At 35.3% G+C, this 25,675-nt stretch overlaps 1 protein-coding gene across 1 annotated transcript in view; it reads right to left on the reverse strand.

Annotated features, from left to right (window-relative positions):
* DNAH14 (dynein axonemal heavy chain 14) overlaps positions 1 to 25,675 on the reverse strand; it is a 412,217-nt gene that overhangs the window by 319,375 nt on the left and 67,167 nt on the right. Inside the window, exons 12-18 of the mRNA XM_069062634.1 lie at positions 23,234 to 23,484; positions 21,663 to 21,771; positions 14,426 to 14,723; positions 12,953 to 13,001; positions 12,762 to 12,859; positions 2,065 to 2,228; positions 1,138 to 1,485 (exon numbers count right to left, since the gene is read on the reverse strand). Coding sequence (XP_068918735.1) covers positions 1,138 to 1,485; positions 2,065 to 2,228; positions 12,762 to 12,859; positions 12,953 to 13,001; positions 14,426 to 14,723; positions 21,663 to 21,771; positions 23,234 to 23,484 — 1,317 coding nt within the window. The remainder of the gene's footprint in view (positions 1 to 1,137; positions 1,486 to 2,064; positions 2,229 to 12,761; positions 12,860 to 12,952; positions 13,002 to 14,425; positions 14,724 to 21,662; positions 21,772 to 23,233; positions 23,485 to 25,675) is intronic.

Here is a 25,675-nt window from a genome sequence, read left to right on the forward strand (position 1 = left end):
CTCTCTCTCTCTCTCTCTCTCTCTCTCTCTCTTTCTCTCTCTCTCTCACCTCTCTCTCTCTGTCACCCTGACAGATCATGATTGCTACTCATGCCTTTTTGACTTAAGCAGAAGCATGATAGACAGCTCCTCATTATAACTCTGCATGAATCATTATGTTTCAGGCATGTTTCTTATAAACAAGAATTCATTCTGCTATTGTGTTCCATTTTAAGGGTGAGTTCATTCCATCTACAATTATGAATTCCAATTATCTATTTTCTGCCATCCCATACTCATAATTTTTCTTTTCTTTGCTTCTTTGCTCCTTCATTAAAAAGAAGCGGTGGTGAGAAAGAAGGAATAAGCTTAGCACCAGTGCTCTATGCCTAATACAATATTTTACTGCTCCCATGACCCTCTTCTTTTTCCTTTGTCCAACACCCAATCACCCACTCTACCTCCCTCACTCCCTCCCTTCCTTCTTTCCATCCTCCTTTCCTTCCTAACTACTCTTTGGGAGCTATCCTCCAAGGTTGGAGTTTTTGTTTTTCCTTAGTGCTAATCTTTCCCTGAATATATTCTATTATTGTTTCCTTTCTCCTCCTTCTAGTCCCTCTTTTTTCCCATGTTTAGTGAAATGTATTTCACCCAGCTTTGTGTGTATTCTATCCTCTGTTGACCAGATCAGATGAAAATGAGGTTCAACAATTGCTCCCTCCCCATTCTTTCCTCCTTGTTTGCATAGATTTCTATGTGTGCAACCTAGTCATGGGGTTCTTCTATTATATAGAAAACTACATGCTTACAAGTTGGAAGTTGGTCTCAGCATCTTAGAGAATACCCTACATACACTGTCCTAGGTTTTCTAGGAAGTAGCTATAAACCAAGAAATCCAGAAAATCCTTTAAAGGACACCTGTGCCTTTACTGTCATGAGGACCCCTGGGCATAAGGTTTACATTGCCTAAAGAATGACCACACAGTCAGGGACAATAGTATTCTTTGTGGAGTAATGGAAATAGCAAAAGTTTAAGTCTAAAAGATAGCTGTCCCTACAGGGGAACATTTTCTAGAAATGCTGATCATCATGTATATACATATACACACACACATATAATATAACCACATTTGTAAAGAACATTAGCAAACTACTTACTGCAAAGAGGCTCATATTCTTTTCTTGAATCATGGACTCCAACAATGTATGGCTCATTTTAATGACATTTTCAATATATGGTAAGCAGCTTGACTGATATTCAACACTCACAACCTTGATAATATTAATGCGTTTCTCAATAGGCATATAGACAACATCTCTAAAGTAGTCTGTGTACACATCCAAGATATCTTTAAAATCACTTGAGGTTAATTGTTCTTGTAATGTTGATATTTTATATGCCATTGTTTTTGCTTGTTCTACCATGGTACAAAACTGAAGAAACTGGTGACTATAACTTTCAACTCGTGCCATTGAATTACCAATAATGGTCAGAAGGTTCACAATCTGCAAATAAATTATTAATAGTTAATTAGGAATTACAATGAACATTGAGGAAGTTGTAGTAAAAAACATTGTATTAAAATTAAATTATTTATTCACTTTGGAAAGTCAGTTTCATTAAGCTAAATTCAAGACTAAATATCATTAGGCTAAATTAGTTCTATGTTTCCAAAATGGTGTGGGAAAAAAAGATAGGAGTCTCTGAAAAATTCAAGACTGACATTTCTTCTTTATATCACTCTTCCCAGAATGGCAGAATTAAAGATGATGATTGATGCTGCCACTGTCAATGATAGCTAACTTGCTATCATTTGCATAGCACTTACTATGTGCCTGGCACTTTGTTTTGCAAATATTATCTCAGTTGATTCTCACAATAATTCTGGGAGGTAGGTGCTTTTATTCCCATTTTACGTATGGGGAAACTGAGGCAATAGAGATTAAATGACTTGCCAAGGATCACACACATAGTATCTGAGGTCAGATTTGAACTCAGGTCTTCCTGACTCTGGGCTTGGTACTAGATTTGGATATTTACTTTACTGATTCAGATCTTATTTTGAGATTTGTTATTAAACTTACATTGCTTTGGTAGGCAGGATCCATTTCAAACAGAACAGAGTAATCTGGCCATTTTGACAGTCTTTTCTGTTTCTCCAATTCTTGTTCACTAGGTATTTTTGTAGTCATTGGATCAAAGACAAAAATAAACAGACGATGATCTTGACTGAAAGGAATAAAATGAGCTAAAAATATGATAAAAAAAATTAGTATTTTAGGTCCATTTCAGCAGTCCCATCTATAACTCTTAAATCCTACTCATTGCATCTACAGCAATTAAGAAATAAAGTTGATGAAATAAGAGATGGTATGATATTGATGGAGGGTCTTCAATGTTTGTATAAAATACAAATGTATTTGATAAGGGGGAAAAGGAGTTGAAGAAGTCCTTGGGTAAGGGAATGACACACTAAAACAGTGTTCAAGGAAAAATTCTGGAGTAACTTGGTATAGGATGTATTAGGCAGGGGTAAGAAGAGTGAGGCTAGAGAAAAGAAGACCAGCTAGTGGGTTACTGTATTAGGGGCCGGGCTATGAGGTGATTGGAGCCTGAAAAAGGGCAGTAACTTTGAAAACAGGAAGATCTGAGTTAGTATAGAAATATTAGAACTTTTTGAATCTTTGCTAGAGATGAAGAAAAAGGGAGAGAAAATGAACATAGTTTTAATCCTCTGCAACTCAGAGGATAGTAAAGTCAATGTTAGTGATAAACACATTGTTTTCTGTTTCAGGAATGATTAATCTATTTCACACTGATTAACTTTGTCCCTTGTAAATACTCAAAAGAAAAAACAACCCAGTGGCTCCTTATATTCAGTTTTTTCCCCAAGGCTCTGCCTTTTGCTCTCTGACCTTCTCACCCTTGGACTCCTTGGGTTCTAGGGGAGTTTATCTGTTCATGTAGTTTAAACTATGCCTTTTATAGATGTTATTTCTGACCCTGACTTTTCCTTAATTTTTAAAAATCAACATTGGCTTTTATTTCTAGCCAACATCTGCTAATGTCAAAATACACAGCTCATCAAATTCTCTTTCTTCTGAATTTCGTAGGTTTTAAATGTTAATTTTCAGGTGCTGCTTGAGCCTACAGGCAGCAATAGACATGAAACTGTGAAAAATTCAGGGTTGGAAACATCTGCAAAGATAATTGTTTAAGCCACATGAGCAGATAATTTTCTTCAGAAACTTAAGATTTTCTACTAATTCTAGAACAGAGGTGTTGGCCTATGGGTTGCACAAAGCCCACAGCACTCTTGAGGACTGCCCAAACCAAACTGAAATATAATCAGAAAATACTTAACAAAATCAAAATATGATAGAACACAGATAATATTAACATGTGGTTTCCCAAGTCAACATGTGGCTCACAGGTATCCTAATGAACAGTTCAGTAGCCTGCATTTCCGAGCTTGACACTATTTCTATAGAGTAAGAAAAGCCAAAATCTGAATTAAAAAAAAAAAAGGAATCAGTATGGGATGAGTGTTCACAAGGGAGCAAATCAATTTGGGAAATGAAGACAAAAGAAAGTCAGAAAGAAAAGAGAGAAGAAAGAATAGTGATCATAAGAACTGATATCCATACATATTTCATTGCTGGTTTGTCTGTAATAATAAAATTCTAAGAAGGCTAGTGACATCTATGAAACTCCCGAGTGCCATTAGAAGAAATCTATCTTAGTGAAATATTGAAAGGATGATCACTAGAATGTCAGAACATTGTGCTTTACTTTTTTTCCCATCTTCTCTATAACTCTCCAATACTAAAGTGGATTGGACAAGATAAACACTTGCCCTTTTCTCTTAGGGTCATCTTAGAGAATTTCTGCTTTTGTTCAACCCTTTTTAGTGTAGACAATTCACTGCTGCTGACTGCTTTCATTCTATTTTCTTTTTCAAGGAGAAAAGACCTGGATTAAATTTTGTATACTTTTCCTACACCTAAAGCACATATCACAGAATCATAGAATGTTAAAAGTTGGAAGGTCTTCTCTGCCACAGGACAGCCTTTGGAGAATTTAAATATAGTTACAACGCCTTTTCTTCTTCAGGTCAATAGCCCCAATTTTCTTAACCAATTCTCATATAGAATGAGATCAAATCTGTTTGCCATTCTGATCACCACCCACAAGATACCCCCACATTTATCAGTGTCCTTCCTAAAATGTGGCTGCCAGAATTGAACATTATATTTCAGAAGAATTCAGAAGATAATATAGTGCTCCCATTTCCTTATTCTTGAATATCATGATACTCTTACTGTAGCCTGATATAATTTTTTTTACTGCCACATTATATTGTAGATCCATAGTGATCTTATAATCTACTAAAATACAAAGATACTTTTCAGATGAACTGCTACCTAACTATACCTCCCCATTTTATATTTGTGAAGTTCAATCTTTGAGCCCAACTAAGACTAAATATTTGCCCTTATTTCCTTGTATTTTATTAGATTCAGTCCAACACTGTACAGCCTGTCAAAGTATCTTGAGATACTAACTATTTAATAAATGACAATAATCATGTGTATTATCTTTATCGTCTAACTTTATGACATCTGCAAATTTAATAAAAAGTGCTATGTCTTTATGCACATCATTGTCTAAAATCTATTATAACATAGTGAACAGAAGAGTCACCCTTAGAGACAAGAAGACCTAGGTTTAGGATATTTTTGTTTCTGTTTCTTTCTCTTTTTTTCCCTTCTTCCTTCTCATTTTACCCTATTAAGTCTTAAAAACTTTTATGTAAATGAGTTGAAAAATTACAATGTCCTGTAGCTCTAAGTCTGCAGCACAGTACCATATCTTATCTTTGCCTGTGAAATGGTGTCTTAGTATTCACATTTTTTCCACTTTTAATAAAAAAAATGTTTTTTCTCTGTTACCCCCAAAACATCAAAATGTTTACAAAGAAACAAGGCATCATTCTGTGTCTTTGACAAGGTGATTTGTCTATTTATGCCACAGTTTGTTTTCTGTCCTAAGCTGTTCAAATCCCCTTTGACAACTGTTTATTCATACACATATTTTATAAATTTAAAAAGTAAAATCAAAGTTCTTTTCCTATTTCTTTAAGGCACCAAAATGTTCATCTATGAGAGAGTTAGTAGCAGTCATATTCTACCAATTGATTTAATTTTTTTCTTTGTATGAAAATACTTTTTCTGCCCTTTTCATACTACATTGTTACATATGAAAAGGGCAGTACTTCTGTGCTAATACCACTTAGCATGAAAAGGCAGAAAAAAAATCTGATAACCTGAAGAGGTCTCAGAAGGTCAATTTGACACTATATTAATACACAAGGATATTAATTAAAAATAGGAAGATAGAGAAAATATGTTGAGAGATATGGTTCAGATTAAAAAATTTTAAAAGTTAGGGAAGGGGTGGCTAGGTGGCACAGTGAATAGAGCACTGGCCCTGGAGTCAGGAGGACCTGAGTTCAAATCCGGCCTCAGACACTTAACACACAAAAAAACTAACCATGTGACCTTGGGCAAGTCACTTGACCCCAATTGCCCTCTGGGAAAAAAAAGGCAAAAAAAATTTTTTTTTAAGTTAGGGAAATGCCACATATTATACAGAATATTCATGCTTAATATTTCACAAATACCTGTTTCAGAAAAAGTTCAAGGGACTAAGATATTATAAGGTGGAAACTATGTCACATGTACAGACAAAATAATTGACTACTGGACAATCAAAAATGCCTAGTTAAATGTGGGAGTCATGTAATAATAATAATATTAATCACAATTGTAATTATAATAGCAGTTAGCATTTATATAGCACAAACATTACACTAAGTGCTTTACAAATATTATCTCATTTGATCATCATTCCTATTTTATGGTTGAAGAAACTGAGGCAAACAGAGGTTGTGACTTGCCCAAGGTCACACAACCAGTAAATATTTGAGGCTGTAAGTCTTCCTTACTTCAGGCTCAGCAGTCTATCCATGAAGCCACCTAGAAGCTATTTCCAAGTCAGTTTCCTGTGCAAGACTAAACTGAACACCAAATATGAAAGGATTAAGATGAGGGAAAATATTCAATGAAACAGCTTCAACTTGAACTAAACAAATGAGCTATTGATGGAGACATGAGGAATAAAGGAAAAGAAAACAACATGAACCGTCGCTATTTCTTATAGACTTTTATAAATATAAAACAATTGCCATAATGATGAGTCACAAGAAATCAGAAATTGATTCAACCAGCAAATACCCTATACCCTTACCAAGTGGAAAAAACTTGGCAAGGGCGACCACTAGGGTACAATATAAACTCTATGGATAAGTCCATAATTTCACTGGCATAAGGAACTCACAGGGAAAAAACAAACACCAAATCAAAAAACAAACTCCCTATCCCAATACAGGTCAACAAATTCCCTAAAATTTATAGTGTTACAGAGTTGTCTCAAGCACTGAGAACTTAAGGAAATGACCCCAGGTCACACAGTCAGTATGCGTCAGAGACTTGAATCTAGATTTTCTTTCCAGAACCACACACACACAAACACACATGTGCATATGTATAATATCTATGTGGAAATTATTATTATTTCTTAAAGATGAACAATAACAAAAATCAAAGAATTGTATGTCAAAAAAAGATTGGCTGGTTACATAGAGACAGTGAAAGATGTTTGTAAGTGGTGCCAAGAGTGATCCACTGGTTTCTTTGTAATTTGGGGGAAAAGTAAAGAAGGGCTTCAGATCATTTCAGTGTAATGAACTTTTAGGATGATAAGGATAAGAGTTGTATAGGTTGCAGATGTACTGGGATCTGAATCAATGAGAATACAGATTCGTTTGAGTGTTACTACTGTCCCAACAACATGCATAGATGAAATTAAAGGAACAATAAAGAACTAAAAAATGGCAGAGATGGGCAAAATGTTTCTGTAACAAATTATTTTCTTCATTGCTCCCAGTTCAATCATTGGATTTAGTCTTTGACTATTGGGTCCCCAATAGGCCAAAGAAGTGGAAATGAAGACCAAGAAGATAGAAAGAGTAGCTTGACTCAATCAATGATACATAGATAAAATCTGTGCCCGAGGCAATCCAATTTTAGAAACATTGAAGGATCAATCTTCAAGACTTTTTAAAAGGAAAAGATATTAAATGATTAAGAAAAAAGCACATTATTACAAAAATGGTCATTAAAAGGACATCATATTGATCCATATGCCTACTACTGTATCTCTATATAATCTTTGTGAGATTTCTTCAAGAATATCATTGATAAATACCAAAGGGAAAAAAGGCATGCTTTTGTAGACAATTTTATGTAACCCACTACAATTTCATACTTATGCAAGTGACTGAAAAGCAGAGAAGATATGAGATCCATCGGTATCCAATGGCAAACTGGTACTGGGAATTGGATGAGCCATAGTGAAATGTGAAATAGCTAATTTGCTGCCTTTCAAACTGTCTTTTGCTTTGAAGAGGTTTAACAATTAGCCTCCTAGTAGATTATAATTGTTGACATGTTAATTTTCTGCATCCTGTTTAAATCATTCTGTGAAGGTACAGTGTGACTCTTCTTTGGCTTTTCACTCTGTGTAGGAATAAATGACTTGTTCTATATCTAATTCAAACAAATGTGATCAAAGGACTTGACTTGAAAACACCTCAAACAAAAAAAATCATACATGGTAAATAAATAAAACCACCAAAATAAAAATAACAGTGATTGAACAGGCCTGGAACACTGTGGACTAAACCTTAAAGTCATACATAACTGATGAATTAATGTAGTTTGTGGAAATGAACTGAGGAATGAGTTGGAGCATGAAAGGGCAGAAGACAGGGAGAAGCTAGAGCAAATTATGTGGTGTGCTGGAGTATTATGGGAATGGGAATTTAAGATATTTCCTGCCCCTAGGCCCTTTGATAGGCTTAAGTGACTCTGAGAACCTTCCCAGATTTGGAAATATACTCTGCCCTCTAATAGGCTGAATGTGGTCTCATGGAACCTGTGGCAGGAAACTTGTTTTTACTTTGTGATTGGACAGTGGGTCAAGAGGGCTGTGACATTCTCTGATCCAGGAGAAGGCTATATATACCCTGATGTGAGGTTTTGCTTTGGGGCTCACTTTGAGAAGTGTTGTGTGATTTGACCAGACGAGACTCTGGGCAGCTGTCGAGTCCCCCAGCTTTGAAAACCTAGATGTTTGTCTTTCCCTCTCTGGTAACTGTAACTAGGTATGGATGTAATGGTCAGACAGTTGGAAGCCTGTCTGCTTGATCTGTTTCTCTGACTTCTTGTAACTTCTGCTTGTAACTTGTTTGTATTCTCTGAAGTTTGGGGTGCTGACCTTTTCCCCCTGAACTAAGTAAATGACAGATGTTTAATTAAAGCAAGATTGTTAACCCATTTTAAGTTGTTTTCCTTTAGAAAAGCAGATCTAAGAACCTGTGTTGGCAGCCACCCTGGGTATGCTAGGGTGCTTGCTACTACATGGATCCAGCTCAAAGCTGATTGAGAGAAGCAATTCTTAAAATTTCAGTGTGAGTATTTATACTTTGGAAATTTGCAAGTGTTATAAAGCAGAGCTTGATTTGTCATCTTGTTGATTATCTAGAAAATTATAACAATGCATTTTAAATTTAAAAGTGTATTTTTCCCCCCTGAGGACTGGTGGTGAAAAATTTACCAGCACATTCATGGATATTCCCTAATTGAGTCAATGGTAAACAATGAAGGAAAAATAAATTCAGCAATTAGAGGAGCTACAGTATAATGAATGAGGTGATGAAGAAGGATTAAAACATGGGAAATCTTTTCAGTGGTAGAAGGGAGTTGTCCAGAAGAACACTTCCATGGGGATACATACACACAGAATTTGTAATGGGAGATGAGGATTTAAAATAGATTCAATACTCAGGGATTTGTTGCTGGTTGATCTACCTGATTCAAGTTTCTGCTTACTGCAACAGGGAGAGACTTGAATCTCTTAAACAATTTAAATAGCTGTAGTAATATTTGGTGTTCATGGCTGAGTTGTGTCAATTTAATAAAAATCATGATGTTGCCAAAATTAATTACAGTTTTAATGCTATAATTATACTGAGCAAGCCTTTCAAAGGGATATTTACATAACTTGATAAAACAAAATTCATTTGTAGAAAAAAATATCTAGAACATAAAAAGAAATAATTTTCAAAGGTACAACTGGGGGGAGGGGGATGGGAAACTAGCACTTTGTAATGTAATGCCAAGGAAAGGCAACTTCCCAAGGTTCAGAATACCAGCATAGGTGCTCTCCATTTTATTCAGTGACAAACCAAGAACAGAGAAGATCAAAACATGACATCATTCCAAATACAGCATTTACTAAGCATGATTAAATAATCTCCAAGTACTACCCCACCCCAGGACCTTCCAATCATTCAATCAATTACAAAGTCTCTGTTCTAAATACTTCTCCACCCCTAGGCTATACCTTAATTTAGTCCACCACAAAGTCCCTCTTCTCAAATGGAGATTAGTTTCCAAACATAAGGTCAAAAGTTCCCCACCCCTGGATCACAATTGAATCTACCCCAGAGTTACATCAAGTTTAAACACAGCACTTAATACCCAAATGGAGGTCTTTTCTTCATCTTGACACAAGGCAAGTTCTCAGCAATCTTAGTTCCTGGGGAGACAAGGCTTAGCAAGGCCATAAGATACATTGCCAATCCCTTCATGAATTTATCCTCTGTCTATAGAACAGTCCTAGAACCCCTGAACACATTAGCAAAGCCCTCTCCCAGGATTTCTGTAAACATACAACAAGAAAATCCTTCTTCAGGGCTTCTGAACCAACAGAAAGGCTCCCAGACCCCTGCAACAACAGCACTGTCCTTCACCAGTGGACAGTATTGACTCTCTGTCTGCAGGACAGTCTCAGGGCTTCTTAGTGAACAGCCAGGTTCCAGGACTTCTTCAACAAAAGGACTGTCTTTCACCAGTGGACAAATCTGGCAAAATAACATCAAAACAGACAGACAAAGTACCAGCAAAACAGCCATGTCTCCTCAGTCCTTGGCAGTTCAGGGGGCAGGTCTCAAAAGTCCAGGGCAATTCAAAGCGGCCACCAGCAATTCTCTTAGTCTCTCTCTCTCCACGAGGTGCTGCTTCCAAAAAAGATCTTCCGCCTCTCTGTTGTCTCTCCAAATCTACGTCACCAGCTCCTCCCAGTTCAGGACTTTCTTTTCACATCAACAAGTCCATCCCACAGGTGGGATTAACAAGCTCTGGGTTTTAACACAATCAATTTGAAAACCAAGCCAATACAAGGGAATCTTTAATTGCCATTACTATCACACACTTCCAGACCTCAAACTACATGATAAAGCAGGGGTTGGCAAACTTACACTTGCTGCCCATATTTGTATGGCCCATGAGACAACAATAGAAAAAGCCAATGGAGAAACAAAAACGATTGACTCCTACTATAGCAAGTGAGAAAAGCCAAATTCATAAGGGGGGAGCATTGACTCTATACCCACATCTGAAGCCTCAAAAGTGAATATGAACTGGTCTCAAGCCCAAAAAGCATTCTTGGAAGAGCTCAAGAAGGATTTTAAAGTCCAAATTAGAGAGGTAGATGATAAATTGACCAATTATTACAATTGCCAAAATAGAAAAAAAAATTCACTAAAGAAAATAGCTCCTTAAAAAGTAAAATTTGTGAAATGGTAAAATAGGTTCAAAATCTAACTGGAGAAAATAATTCCCTAAAAATAAAATCTGTACATATGGAAAAGGAACTTCAAAAATTAACTGAGGAAAAATAATTCACTAATAATTAGAATCAGTCAAACTGAAGCTAATGACTCTATGAGGCATCAAGAATTAGTCAAATAAAACCTAAAGAATGAAAAATGAGAAGAAAATGTAAAATATCTTATTGGAAAAACAACTGACCAGGAGAACAGATCCAGGAGAGATAATCTAAGAATTATTCATCTACTGGAAAGCATGATGAAAAAAGAGCCTGGACAACATCTTCCAAGAAATCATAAAGGAAAACTGCCCTGAGGTCCTAGAACCAGAGGATAAAATAGTTATTGAAAGAATTCACTGGACACCTCCTGAAAGAGATCCCACATTGAAAACTCCAAGAAATATTGTAGCTAAATTCCAGAATTATTAGATCAAGGAGAAAATACTGCAAGCAGTCAGAAAGAAACAATTCAAATATTGAAGAACTACAGTCAGAATCACACATTACCTAAAGTTTCTACATTGAAAGATTAGAGGGATTGGAATATGATATTTTTTAAGGCAAAAGAGCTCAAACTACAACCAAGGATCAACTATCCAGCAAAACTGAGCATAAACTTTAAGGCAAGGAGATGGTCATTCAATGAATTAAGGGGCTTCCAGACCTTCCTGATGAAAAAGTCAGAGCTCAATGGAAAATTGATCTCCAAATACAAGACTCAAGAAAGACATAAAAAGGTAAACAGGGAAAACACACACACACACACACACACACACACACAAACAAACAACTTGTTATTTATTAAGAGCAAACTGTTTACATCCCTATATGGGAAGCTGATACCTCTCAATATTGAGAATTATATAATTATCATGACATTTAAAAGGGGAAGATAGATAGAGAGAGAGAGAGAGAGAGAGAGAGAGAGAGAGAGAGAGAGAGAGAGAGAGAGAGAGAGAGAGTGTGGGCATAAATAAGCTAAAGTGATGATAAAAATATTCTTTATTATATGGGATGTCTGTCTAGGAATGGTGAGGGGGAAGGATTCAGAAGGAAATTTAGGCTATACAAAAAGAAATCAATACAAATTTATTTTTTAAAGCTAGTATGTTTAGCTTTTAGGTGTCAGACTCAAATAGAAATGGATCATTGCTCACCACTTATTGATTTAGAAAAACACAAATTAGCATCATTGATATTGTGCTTTTATTTATTTAGTTAATATTTCCCAATTACATTTTAATCTAGTGTGCCTCATATGGGAGTTTTGCAGAGTTTTTCCAGGCTGCTTGTCTCCCTGTTAGGGAGTTTGACACTTCTGTTCTAATTGATCTTCCTATGTCAAGTATCTCTCCAGTTCATCTTACACAATGTTAAGTAATTTTCCTTAGGAGCAGCTCTGACCATGTCATTTCCCTACTCAATCAATATTGCCTTTAAGATAAAATGTAAACACTTTTGTTTAGCTTTTAAAGCCCTTCACAACTGGGCCCCAACCTCTCTTTCTACCTTCATTATACATTAGTTGTCTTTCCCATATTCTGTCAAATTAGTGAGTTTTTACAGTATTTTAGGCAAGAGACAACAAGCAAGTACCTGAATGAGGGTGACCATATGATTGGAAAGAAGGGAAGGGATATGAGACATATCATGGAGATATAATTAATAAGATTTGACCACTGATTGGCTATATGGGGATGAAGGAGCAGAAGGGTCAAGGACATATCTGAAGTTACAAACCTGGCTAACTAGAAAGATGGTGGGGCCATTAATAGAAACAGGATATTTCTAGGAGGAAAACAAGAAATTGTAGCATGCCCTCCAAAACCCCATATATTCATGCTTATATTTTTGATCACCTGCTGTACATTATTTCTTAGCTTTTTCCTTCATGCATTATGGAAGGATCAAACAGAAGAATTTTGAGACCATACTACCAAATACACATATTGCTCTAAATAGATTATTTAGAATATAAACATACTTAGAGATTTTTCAAAATTATTTATCACTTCCTGAATTTTCTTAGAAAATTCCAATCTGTTGGGAGTTAGAAAGAGATTTGCATGGAATTCTGGAACTCTATGAAAGAAAATAATAACGATTTAGATGAATGCAGTAAATGACATAAAACTTTTTTTTTGGCTTGGAATCACACAATTTTCTGATACTTACTCTATGAGTTTTGTTATGTTGTCTTCTTGGTCCACTGGATATTTTTCTTCTATTTTTATCAGTAAAAAGAAAGAATAAAAACTAAGTGAAGGCTGATTCAGGAAAAAGAAAAGTTGGTAAACATGGATAGAGAATAAAAGTAATTACTATTAGCAAAAAAAAGGATACCCAGTTCATAAATGATAGAAATAAATTTTAATACGAATAATTAATATGATCATAGATTCAAAGTCAATTTACCAAATGTATGCAACTTATACATTCTATGTAAAACAGAAAATGTTTTCTCTTTTTTTACATTTTCCAGTTATTATTTCATAGAATCATAGAACTACACATCTAGTTCCAGAAGGGATTATAGAAGTCATATAGTCTGATACTTTCATTTTACAGAAAAGCAAAATGAGATCTAGGGAGGAGAAGAAGGAGGAGGGGGAAGAAGAGAAAGACAAAGAGGAAGAGGAGAAATAGCAGCATTCCCTAACTTCTGCTTGAATTGGCAGGGTCCCAGAGGAAGCTACTGCTATGCTCAGATAACATGGTAAAGACAGTTAATATAAAATGTTCTCCTAAAACCTGGTTCACTACTTCCCACAAATACACACAGCATCCATGGAAGGTTAAAAGACTTGTACCAAGTCACAGAGATTGTAGGTGATGGGGAAGAGGAGTGGTATTTGAACCCAAATTGTATCACTACTAGGATAGTGATCTCTCCAAAGTATCATTCAGTAATACTTTTTAAGGCTCTTCATCTGTAATAGTCTTATTCATCTTTTTCACTATTTCAAAAGATGTATGGTTTCATTGATGTGAATATGCCTTCCATCACCATAAGCTTTTTGGATCTTTGTTAGTGGACTTTACCAGTTACCACTGGTTAAGCCTTGTTCCTGAAGAACAGAGGATTAAGAATCTAGGATAAAAACAGGAACATATGTTTAGAAGCCATCAAGTCCAATTCCTTCATTTGAAAGATGGGGAAAATAAGACAGTAAAGTTAAGAGATTTGTCTAGGTTCATGAGCTCTAAGTATTGAAGACAAAATTTGAAACAAGTATTTTCACCAAGCCCAGAGCCATCATGCCATGCTGTCTATCTTCCCCCTTACTGGTAGAAAAGTGGAGGGCTATGGATGCTGAATATAATATAATATATAGTCAGATTTGGTCACTTTGTCAAACTGGTTTTTCTTAATTGTCCTTCCTTACCAGGGAGGATTAAGTGAAAGAGGTGATTATATTAAGTAATGATAGTGGAGTAAATTCTTAACCCCTAAAGCATCCTTTAGTGGTCAACTACATGGTGAGGATCCTCTGACCTCAGCTAGCCTGGCATATAGTGATAGACATATAGTCTGCTACAGGGCCTATAACAGTTTAGTGGTACCTGCAAAACTGGTGGAGAACTTTGGGTTTTCTCCATACTAAGATGAGGCATCAGAAGGCAGAATAAGATGCCTACTTTTCTTACCAGAAAGTTTTTCTTCAGCATTCTGTTGTAATTTAGGTTTCCTTCTGGGAGTTCTGGTAAACAGTTTATCTACTGTTTTGGCAGAAATGTTGAGTGAAGTGTCTAATTTCATTTCATCCAAAGGTTTTGAAACTTTATGTTGAAAACTTTTAGCCCCAAGTAAGTAATCTGAAGCATTTTCAAATGAATCGGTCTCCTTATAAAAAATTTTTCGAGGAGCTTTCAAATGTATATGTACTTCAAATACTGCCTCATTTTGTCTCCTTGATTCTTTTTTCAAGCTGAGGTTGTTAAACATCTAATTTAAGAGACATGATAAGATGTCAGTGATACCTTATAATTTACTTGTGAAATCTTTCAAAACTCAAATGACAAAGTGAAAGATGGCAGAAGACCGAATTCCCCCCATTGAATAACACATCAAATGTTCTATTCATTCCTCTTTGTTCTGCACTCATACTACCATATACTTTAACATTCATAATGAACACGAATAGAATTACTTCCAAGTCATTCATACTGAATAAACTAAGAAACTAGCTCAAATTTCATTGTGATGAACTGCATTTTATTGTACCAATTTCATCTTTATATTAGAACTGTGCAGGGGTCGGGGAGCCTTCAGTCTCAAGGGCACATGTGGCCCTCTAGGTCCTCAAGTGCAGCCCTTTGACTAAGTCCAAACGTCACAGAACAAATCCCCTTAATGAAAGGCTTTCTTCTGAAAAATTTGGACTTGGTCAAAAGGCTCCACCTAAGGACCTACCTAAAAACATGTAGCCTTCAAGGCCTCAGGTTCCTTCTCCCTGGCATAGAATATGCAGTCAATGGATCACATTTTTCAAATAAATCCTATGCTAAGCAAACTTTAAATAATTTTCATAGCATTTATAGATTACTACTTAAATATGTAGAATACTTTAACATGGTGCTGAATAAAATGAAAAAGAAATATCAAGTTGACACTTTTTGATTAAAATCTCAATTCCAAAAGTACAGATGAAGAATCATGCCTAGATTCCAAGTTATTTGCAAAACACATGGGAATTTTCATGGAATGAAAGCTAAATTGGTTAGCAGTGTTATATATCAATAAAAAAATTTACTGTAATCTTAAACTGCAGTAAAAGAGAAAGACTGAAGAATTCCACTTAAAATGGTAATATAAAAGGTCACAGAGGAGCTGAACTCTCCCATACATGCTCTAGAAAATATTTTTTAAGACCAAGATAATGATCAAGAAATCCAAAGAGCCCCAGAAGTCTACAAAAAGATAGCCAGAAGCCTGTATGCAATGAAAAAAAGAGTCCTGCCAGGGAAGCCAGCAGGGGCACAAGCGATCAGAAGTCTGTTAGCAGTTCCTTTGACCAGAGAGAGTAGAAGGGTATCTAAAGCTTGAAGTACTTTATTGGGAAAGGGGAGGAAAAAATAGATTTTTGTCCATTAAAAATTTAATTTAAAAATAATTATTGTACTCCTTGGAAATTATGACCAGATAAAAAACCCAAATAACATATTTTAAGAAATCATAAATGAAAACTGCTCAGATTTATTAGAACCAGAATGAAAAGTGAAAAAAATGTACTAGTTACTTCACATAAGAAACCTCAACCAGAGCTTCCAGGTAAAAGAAAAAAAAAATACTACAATCAATCATAAAGAAAGAGTTCAAATATGAAGAAATTGTAATCAGAATTACACAAGTTGTGGTAGCAGTAACCATAAAGAAAAGAAAATCTTGGAATGCAATATTCCAAAAGAAAAATGATAAAAATATACAGTGAAGAACAACATATTCTTCAATATGGGCATAATAATACAGGCAAAAAGTAGATTTATAATACAATAGAGGACTTTCAAACAATTATGATAAAAGAGATGAGCAAAACCTTCAAAATTAAAACAGCCAAGAGGAAATAAGAAAAATAAATATATTTCAGTAATTGGAGATATTTAAATGATGATTAAATGCTTACATCAGAGATAAGAATCCCCTCAGGCATTTACATAAGGAATTGACTAAGATGAATACTGGGTCTTCTAGGTGGTTTTTTTTTTTTTCTGTTTTGATGGTTTTAAAAGGGAAAAGAAAAAAAAGGAATAACTATGGAAAATTTGAGGAAGAAGACAGAATTGACTTTTTCTCATTATTGGTTGCTTAATTGCTTTTCTTTGTCAGAAAGAGGGTTCTGTCCTGGGGGGAAGGGGTTTAAAATAACTGAGGTAAAAACAAAAGGCCTCAAATAAACCACATTTTGAATAAAACAGAATGGGAGAGTTATGATAGAAAAGAGGTCAACAGATAGGAACAAAGTTCTCAAAAGAAAAATGACAAACATTAACTAACCGCTATGTGAAAGACTGATCCAAATCACTAATATAAGAATGGAAATAAAGGGGCAGCTAGGTGGCAGAGTGAGTAAGAGCTCTGGCCTGGAGTCAGGAGGACCCAGGATCGGTTCCAGCCTTAGGTACTTAACACCCACACAAAATAACTTGGGCAAGCTACTTAACCCCAATTGCTTTAAAAAAAACAAAAAGAATGCAAATAAAATAATTATTAGATTTCACCCCATACCCAGAAAATTGGCAAAAAAAAAAAAAAGACAAAATGGTCAGTGTTAGAAGGGCTACAGGAGATTAGGCACTATAAAATTATCAGTGTATCTGTGACTTAATCCAACCATTCTGGAAAGTAATTTGGAATTATACTAAAAAAATTTTTTTAAATATTCAGACTCATCAATTCAGACATCCTTCTACTTGGCATATACCCTAAGGTCACTAAAAATAGAATGGTCTCATAAATACCAGATCACTCATAGCAACACTTTTTGCAGTAGCAAAGAAGTGGAAACAAAATGGGTTCTCACTGATAGGGGAATAGCTAAACACACTGTAGTAGAGAAATGTAATTAAATATTACTGATTCATCAGAAACAAGGAATATGAGTGATTTAGAGCGGCATGGGAAGACTTCCATGAAAAGCCAGAAAAGCAATAACATATGTGTGTATGTGTATACATATGCATTATTACTATATATATGTGTGTGTGTGTGTGTGTATATTCACAGACACTTAAATACTTTAAATTAAAACTAAAACAAAAGGAAGATCAAGGAAGGGGAATTTAATTAACCATTAAAAAAGAGATGAAAAATTGGACCACTGCCTTTTCACTGGAGAAATGAGAGTTTTTGGGTATGGAAGGTTGCATACACTGTTGGACATAGTTACTATATTGGTTGGTTTTTCTTAATAATTTTTATTGCTTACAAGAGAAGGCTCAGAATTTGAGAAGCATGGTAAAGGAATATATCCAGAAATGACTGTGATATTAAAACAAAAGTTAACAACAAAACTTTTTTAAGGGTTGGAAAAATAAAATTAGAGGATTGATTTGTATGTTCAATTCCAATTCTACAACTAAATGAATTGTATGAATCCATGAGATGGACTCTTCATTCCTACATTATACAGTAGTACTTTAGGGGAAAAAAAGCACAGCATTTGATTGATAGAAGTATAATTCCATTACAATAATACTGTTCAGCATTAAATACTTCTAGGATCTGATTATTTGCTAATTTGTTTCAACCAGCATTCAATGAAATAACATTTATTTATAATACCAAAAATATAGACAATTCCTTTGATTAATTGCAATGAAATTTGGTTTACATATAATGTCCTTTTTGCAATACCTAATTTTAGAGGACATATGACTTCGTCTATGGGCTACATAAATGTGCTATGATAAGCTATACTATAAGATTTGACTACATTATTTATTGCTATGACTTCCTTTGTATGATGACTGGGTTTCCAAAAAGAGTTTTCAAATCAATTGTTCAAAATCCATTAGGAGATCTTGCTATTTACAAGAAAATTGTGTTAATTTCCCCTACTTTCCTCATTTACATATTGTACAAGTGGAAAAATAATATTGTTCTTTGCATTTGAAAACAACACTACTGACCAGGAATTGTCAAAAAAACAAGGTACATAGATAATATGTACATTAAAAATAAAAGCTGTGATTGATGCAACAGAATTTGGAGATGGAACTATAGATGTTTTAAGCTATGCTTAAAGTTATGTTTTAAGTTATGCTCTACCACAACCAGAAAATTCTCCCTTAGAAATCTAGTGCTTCTCCCCAAATAAATATGAATTTTGGCTAAGGCTTTTTCATTATTTTCCATGGGAAAGTAGGCATCTTTGTCAGGTAATATACTAAATAGCTAGTATAGGCTATACTACTCTTTTGTGAGACTGTCTGTCTGTCTATCTATCTATCTATCTATCTATTATTGTGTAATATTAATAACACTGGGCTCTTGAATATTTTGCCAGTAGAACCTAAACAAAAAGACCACCATGAACATAATTATAGTATATGTATCATCTGTGGAGAGGATAAAAAGGTAGGGAAGCTCTATGAAGAAATGGATAAGATCCTCCAAATCAAATCAGCACATCCTTGGATACTGGGTAACGTTAATGAAAGAAGAGGGAATAGTTAAAGATGTCAAGAGATATATTGGAAAATATGAATCAATAGGAGAAGTTGAGAGGAAGAAAGTACTTAAAGGTATCTAGTCACTCCCTTTCCCCTCCCATTTTATAGATGAGAAAACTGAAGTCTAGAGAAGTTAGGTGATTTGCCTAAGGTCATAAAGGTAGTAAGCAGCCACTGTGGAATTTATATCTGGGTCTTCTAGTTACAAATTCATTGCTCTAGAAAGGCCAAAGACATTGACAAGAAATCATGGAAGAGATACTTAGGATCATGACAAGTGATAGGAAAGAAAACCAATAGGCTCTGTCCCTTTTGAAGACAGAAAAGACAAGTGGCCAATAAACAGTATCCACAAATAAACTCAGGAGGAGAGTGATGTAGGAAATTACAAAGCTCTTTTAATGACCCCCAATATCTCCCTGAAACAAAGACCTATCTTCTTTTTTTTTAAAGCAATCGGGGTTAAGTAACTTTCTCAAGGTTACACGGCCAGTTATTTCTGGGTATGGTGCTAAGTATCTGAGCCTGGATTTGATCCCCAGGTCATCCTGACACTGGAGCCGGTGCTCATACTCGCTGAGCCACCTGGCCGCCCCTATCTTCTTAATACCAATAATTTACAGGATTCTTCCATGGTGAGGAAACATTCTATACAGTCTCTGAAATACTTAAAATGTTATCAGTCAGAGGGTAATGGAGAGTCAAGTGATGGTAAGAAGAGCCTACAACATAAAACAAAAAAGGAACTTTGAAGATCAGCAGTAGAAATAAAGGAAGGAAGTTATCAGGAAAATATATGATTTAGAAAACAAGATTACTAGGTTACTTTGTGAGTGCAAGGGAAAACAGTGAAAGATTGGCAGGGGCTCCACTGGTAGGAGGAGCAAGGTGTTAGGAGAAAGAAAAGCAGGACCCATGCATGACACACCCTTTGGCAAACTTATGAAAGGAAATGGAAAAGAGATGAATAAGACAGGTAGTTATGAATGGACTGTGATTGGCATCATTACCAGGAATATACAAATTTATGAGAATGCAGATCCATTTGAATACTGTATTTGGGTTTGACCCTGTGCTGTGGAGAAAGCTAACTAGGGAAATCCAAAAACATCAATGATTCTTAGGGCAAGATTATGGTTTTCTAAGAACTTTTATCCAGTAGAAAGGGGAAGGAATTGATAGACTACAAGGGTTGGTTGAAGGTACTACTCAAAGTATTAACTATATAAACTTCAAGATCTCACCAGATCATTAAAATTTAGTTTTGAGAAAATTAGTATAGCCAACCACATTACAGGTTCAAGGCCAAGTTGTGTAATCAGATGCTCAACCTCTATAATATTATTAAATATGAAGCATAAGCGGGACTAAGCAATAAAATGCTACATGAAATTAACAAGTAGGAAAAATGGGTGAGTGCCATTAATCATCAGCAGCTCTGTGGTTTTATAATGATCAAATGCTTATAAGAAAAAAAATTTCCAGACACAAGTCTCCACATGTATCAAGAGGAATTTAGGGTTATCATACAATAGTTTTAGAGCTCAGAAGCCATGGAGTCTAATCTCCTCATTTTATAAATGAGGAAACTAAGACCTTGAGGGAAAAAGACTTGCTTAGGGGTCACACAGCTAACATGTGTGTGAAGGAGCATCCTGGGCCAAGTCTTCCTGACTACAGGCTCAGCACTCTCTCCACTACAGACCAGCCCACTGCTATTCAGGTGGGGATCATCCATCTCTCTACCTTCCACTGGCATAGTTCCCTTCCTTGTTCTCAGCCCGTGTTTTCACAAAACAAAAGGATATCTTTCTAATACTTCTACATTTATTATTAAAATTTCAATATCACTATCATTTATTAAACAATTAGCTCCGAACCCCAACCCTAAAGGAGAAACCTTCCCCATTCCCCCATAAATGATTGTTTATCTCTCTATATCAAATCCCCTAATTTTGTGGGCTTAAATAACCAAAAATATGGGTTATGTTATTTATTAACAATGTAACAAATAATAAGACACAAATATAATTATTCACAATTCAACTTTGAGAAAGATCAAAGCCAAAATTACATCACTATAGCTATAAACAACTCAATTCTGGAAATAGTCCTATCTCTAAAAATAGCAGCCAAAATTTCTCAAGAACTCTCTTTATAATATTTCTTTGCAAAACTTAAAACAGTTCTCTCTGGAAGGACATTTTTCATCCTGTTTTTCACTATAGTCAGAGTTGTTATATCATGGCAGATAAATCTCCAGAATGACCATAACAACTGCTGGGCTCTCAATACCCTATTACCTCTTAAAGATTCAGTAACAATATCTATAGTTTCTGTGGAGAAGCTATTAAAAATTAGACGTATACAAAAATGTTGCTGGGGTCTTCTTATGTAAAGATAACTTTATGGAGCATAAACATTTTATCCAGTAATGTCGATTAGTTGCCTTGAGTGATCTACACTCATTTGCTAATTCCCCCTTTTGCTCGCAGTGTGTTGGCTGACCATTCCAAACTATCAGCCAGAGTTTCTATGAATATCAACTTGTCTTTATCTTCTGAATGTCATGGCTAAATAAAGCACATTCAGTAAACATACAAGATATAACTTTTCAATGTGAAGGTAAAAAAAGAAAATTCTTATATTTAGCCTCTCCGTCTTTATTACATTTCAATAAACTGATTTTTATATATCTCAGAAATCTTTTTACCTTTGTGATATAATCTTGTGAAACATTGATATCAGTTGCTAACTCACAATTTTCTTTCTTTTCATTTGTAACTTCTGGCACTTTCAACAATATGTTTTCCTTCGCTGTCCTAGATAAATAAATAACAAAAACTAGAGATGATTTTCAATTTTCAATTATATATTAAACTAATATTTTATGCTTAATATGATATCACAGATGATAAATACATATGATGAATAGAAACAGTTAATTTGCCAACAAATTAATAGATTTTTGCAAATTTAAAATTTGTGTAGAATGTCTTTGCTATTTGTCTTCAAAAGTTACAGATAGTTTTCTTATTTCTGTTGGTGTCTAACTTTTGAATCACATGAGATTAATATTTGATTACTATCTCTAAGATAAGACCATATGGAGTAGCAAAAAGAATATTGGATTTTGAGACTGAAATTCTGGTTTTAATTTTTACCAATATAGTAGGGACCATGTAGCAAATTCTCTTTGAATTTTGTTTTCTTCATCAGCAAAAGAAAGGGATTGGACTAGTTTTACAATTTATTTTATTCCAGTTGATGTTTTTGTTTGTTTAAAAAAAATCTATGAAACTTTTCTTGACACTTTCAAAATAGCCACAAATGTTTTTGTTTTTTTTTTTTGCTTTTTGGAGGGCACTTGGAGTTAAGTGACTAGCCCAAGGTCACACAGTTATTTTTTGTGTTAAGTATCTGAGGCTAAATTTGAACTCAGGTCCTCCTGACTCCAGGGCCGGTGCTCTATTCACTGTGCCACCTAGTCGCCCCCACAAATGTTTTTAATTGTTGTTAAAGCTATCAAAGAATTATATAACAGAATAATGTCCTGAATTATACTTATCACTACTTTGGCATACGTTCAATGGATCAAAAAGGGCAAAAATACATTTCAAAGACACGAAGTAGTGATGAAGAATTAATTAAAGGAATGCTTTGCCACAATTACCCTACCACCATAATAAACATAAATAGCAGAATGAAAACTTTGGCCTTTGAAAGTGTCTAGAGAAATATAGAGAACTCATGTATAAATCTGTGTTTTAAATGTGTTTATATTATATACTTTTTCGTTGTAATCATCTAGGCCTGAGATTTCATCAGCTTGGGTAACTCCTAATATGGAAACTCCTTTCAGCAATACAGATCAGTAACACATGTGCCTCTCGTAATTTTAGTGCATTGCCTAGGCAGGGTTTCTTAAACTGTGAGTTGCTACCCTACATGGGGTTGCAAGAAATTTGACAACAGTAAAAGGTTTCTGAACACAAAGCGATCAAAAATGAATTAAAAAATCAAACACATAACAAGGTGTTTTTGGCAGTGTTTACCATGTTACATGGCAACTTCACTGCAGCCTTGGTTCTGAAAACAAAGCATGACCACTTTGCACTGCACATGCCCTCAAGCCATGCAACACCAATGAATGCTGCAGAAAGCCAAGTTTAAGGTCTAGGTCATTGAGGAATTGTTACTTTCCCATGGATACACACAACCAGTGAGTGCCAGAGACTGAATTTATTGCATATCCTTAAGACAATAAAAAAATGTAGAAATTACTTTATGAGGACTTTATTCTTTTTTTCTGCTGAACATCCCACTTTGCTAGATTTATTAAGTAAATCCAAAAATAGTTTGATTGCAGTCTGCACCAGCTGTCGGATCAGTTCTTGGAATAGGTGGTCAACTAATCTAAGAAATCTTGAAAATTTGTCAACCATACGACGATGTGCAGGTGCCTTGACATGTTCTATCTTATTTTCAAGTGGTTCATGCTCAAAATAACTTCTTATTCCCCTCCTTTCTGCAGCCTTTAAACAAATTTGGAGGAAAAGGATAATTTCTTTATTTCTTGAAATATCACAGTCATTGTTTTGCACTTATTATTTGTCTAAATAATACAATGAAATAAGACTTAATAAATTTAATTTAAAATTCACTGCAACAATATGCTATTTTATATATCAATCTAAAGAAAACCTACTATTATGCATTTTGAGAAACATCTTAAACCCGTAAGTTACTTGTGAATAGTTAATTGGATTCTGGGACATCAGACAAGAAAACTTCAAGGAATAGTTATGAAAAGCTATAGTTTAGCTTTTTGAATATATCTACAAAGGTCTTTATGTCTTGAGCATATAAATTAAAACTCATGCTTAGAAAAAAGAAAAATGTAGGCCACAACCAAAGAAAGTTCCAAAAGTCCTACAAATATTTTGAAAAGTGTGAATTCCGTAAAGAACTTTTAACTGATTTTTTAAAATATTCCTAATGGCCAAGGACAAAGAAATATGCAATGGTTAGAAAGCATGATCTAGATGAAGATCCAGCAAAAAAGGCTGAGAGGAAGCAGTCAGGTAGGTAGGAGTAGAACCAGGAGAGAGTGGTGTCCCCAAAACCTAGAAATAAGAGAGTAGCAAGGAGGAGAATCAACAACTGCAGAGAGGTCAAAGATGAGGAACTGAGAAAAAGCCATTGGATCTGGCAAAGAAGAGATCATTGGTAACTTTGGAGAGAGAAATTTTTATGAAATGTAAGGTTGGAAGCTGATTTGTAATGGGTTAAGAAGAGAGTGGGGGGGTGGGGCAGAGCCAAGGTGTAGTAAAAGCACAAACTCAGAGTGGGTTCTGGCTTCAAACATCTCCAATACCTGTAAAAAATTACTCTAAACAAATTTAAAAGCTACAGAACCCACAAAGAGACAGAGAAACAAATCTCCCACTGAAGGCAGCCTGGCAGGCCAACAGGAAATGTATGTTGCAGCACTCTGGGAGCCAGTGCCATCCCAGTTCCAGTCTCAGAGTGGCCCCAACCAGCACCCAGACAGGCCAGAGAAGACTTCAGAAGAGTGAATCACCAGCAGCTGTGGTGGTTTCCAGACTCCTCAACCCATAAACGCCAAAAAGAAAATAAAAGGTCAGTTGGGCACTCTGTTGTAAGGGTGAAGGAACAGCATAGTCCAACCCCTGCCCCCAGGGCTAGAAGTAGCAGGAGGTGCAGCAGTACTGGGTGGCTGCTTTCAGAGCTCCTGGCATGCAGATCATAGGGGGACTAAAGGACCATTCAGAGGGTCATTACTTTTGCTTTAACTTGACTGGATCTGCATCATGGTCTTGTGTGGTGGTCCTGGGGTGTGTGGCCAATGAGCCAGAGCTTGTGGGTGCTGTAGAGAAGGCACCCAACTAATAGCTCTGGCAGCTGTGAAAACCCCATCAATTTTGGACAAAGCTCAAAGAATGGAGACATTCTGTAAGCAGGGTTCTACCATGGAAAAGAACTTAAAAGTTAAATAATTGGCAAGATGAGGAAGTGCAATTAGACCATACAATCTTTTTTTGGGGACAAAAAAGATCAAAGCATGGAACTGGAAGAGGACAATGAAGTCAGAACTGCTGCATCAAAAACTTCCAAGAAAAATATGAACTGATCACAGGCCATGGAGAAGTTCAAGAAGGATTTTGAAAATCAAGTAAGAGAAGTGGAGGAAAAACTGGGAAGAGAAATGAGAATGATGCAAGAAAATCATGAAAAGCAAGTCAACAGCCTGCTAAAGGAAACCCCCCCAAAATTCTGAAGAAAATAACACCTTAAAAAGTAGACTAAATCAAATGGCAAAAGGGGTCCAAAAAGCTAATGAGGAGAAGAATGCCTTAAAAAGTCGAATTTGCCAGATGGAAAAGAAATTTCAAAAACTCACTGAAGAGAATAACTCCTTCAAAATTAGATTGGAGCAATTGGAAGCTAATGAGAAAGTTATGAGAAATCAAGATACTATAAAACAGATCCAAGCAAATGAAAAAATAGAAGGCAATGTGAAATATCTCATTGGAAAAACCACTGACTTGGAAAATAGATCCAGGAGACATAATTTTAAAATCATTGGACTACCTGAAAGCCATGATCAAAAAAGAACTTAGAAATCATCCTTCAAGAAATTCTCCAGGAAAATTGCCCTGATATTCCAGAACCAGAGGGCAAAATAGAAATTGAAATAATTCA

This window comes from Petaurus breviceps, unplaced genomic scaffold, assembly GCF_028583685.1.
Source record: "Petaurus breviceps papuanus isolate PSGF00001 unplaced genomic scaffold, PetGlider_PUasm1.0 90466, whole genome shotgun sequence".
NCBI lineage: Eukaryota > Metazoa > Chordata > Mammalia > Diprotodontia > Petauridae > Petaurus > Petaurus breviceps.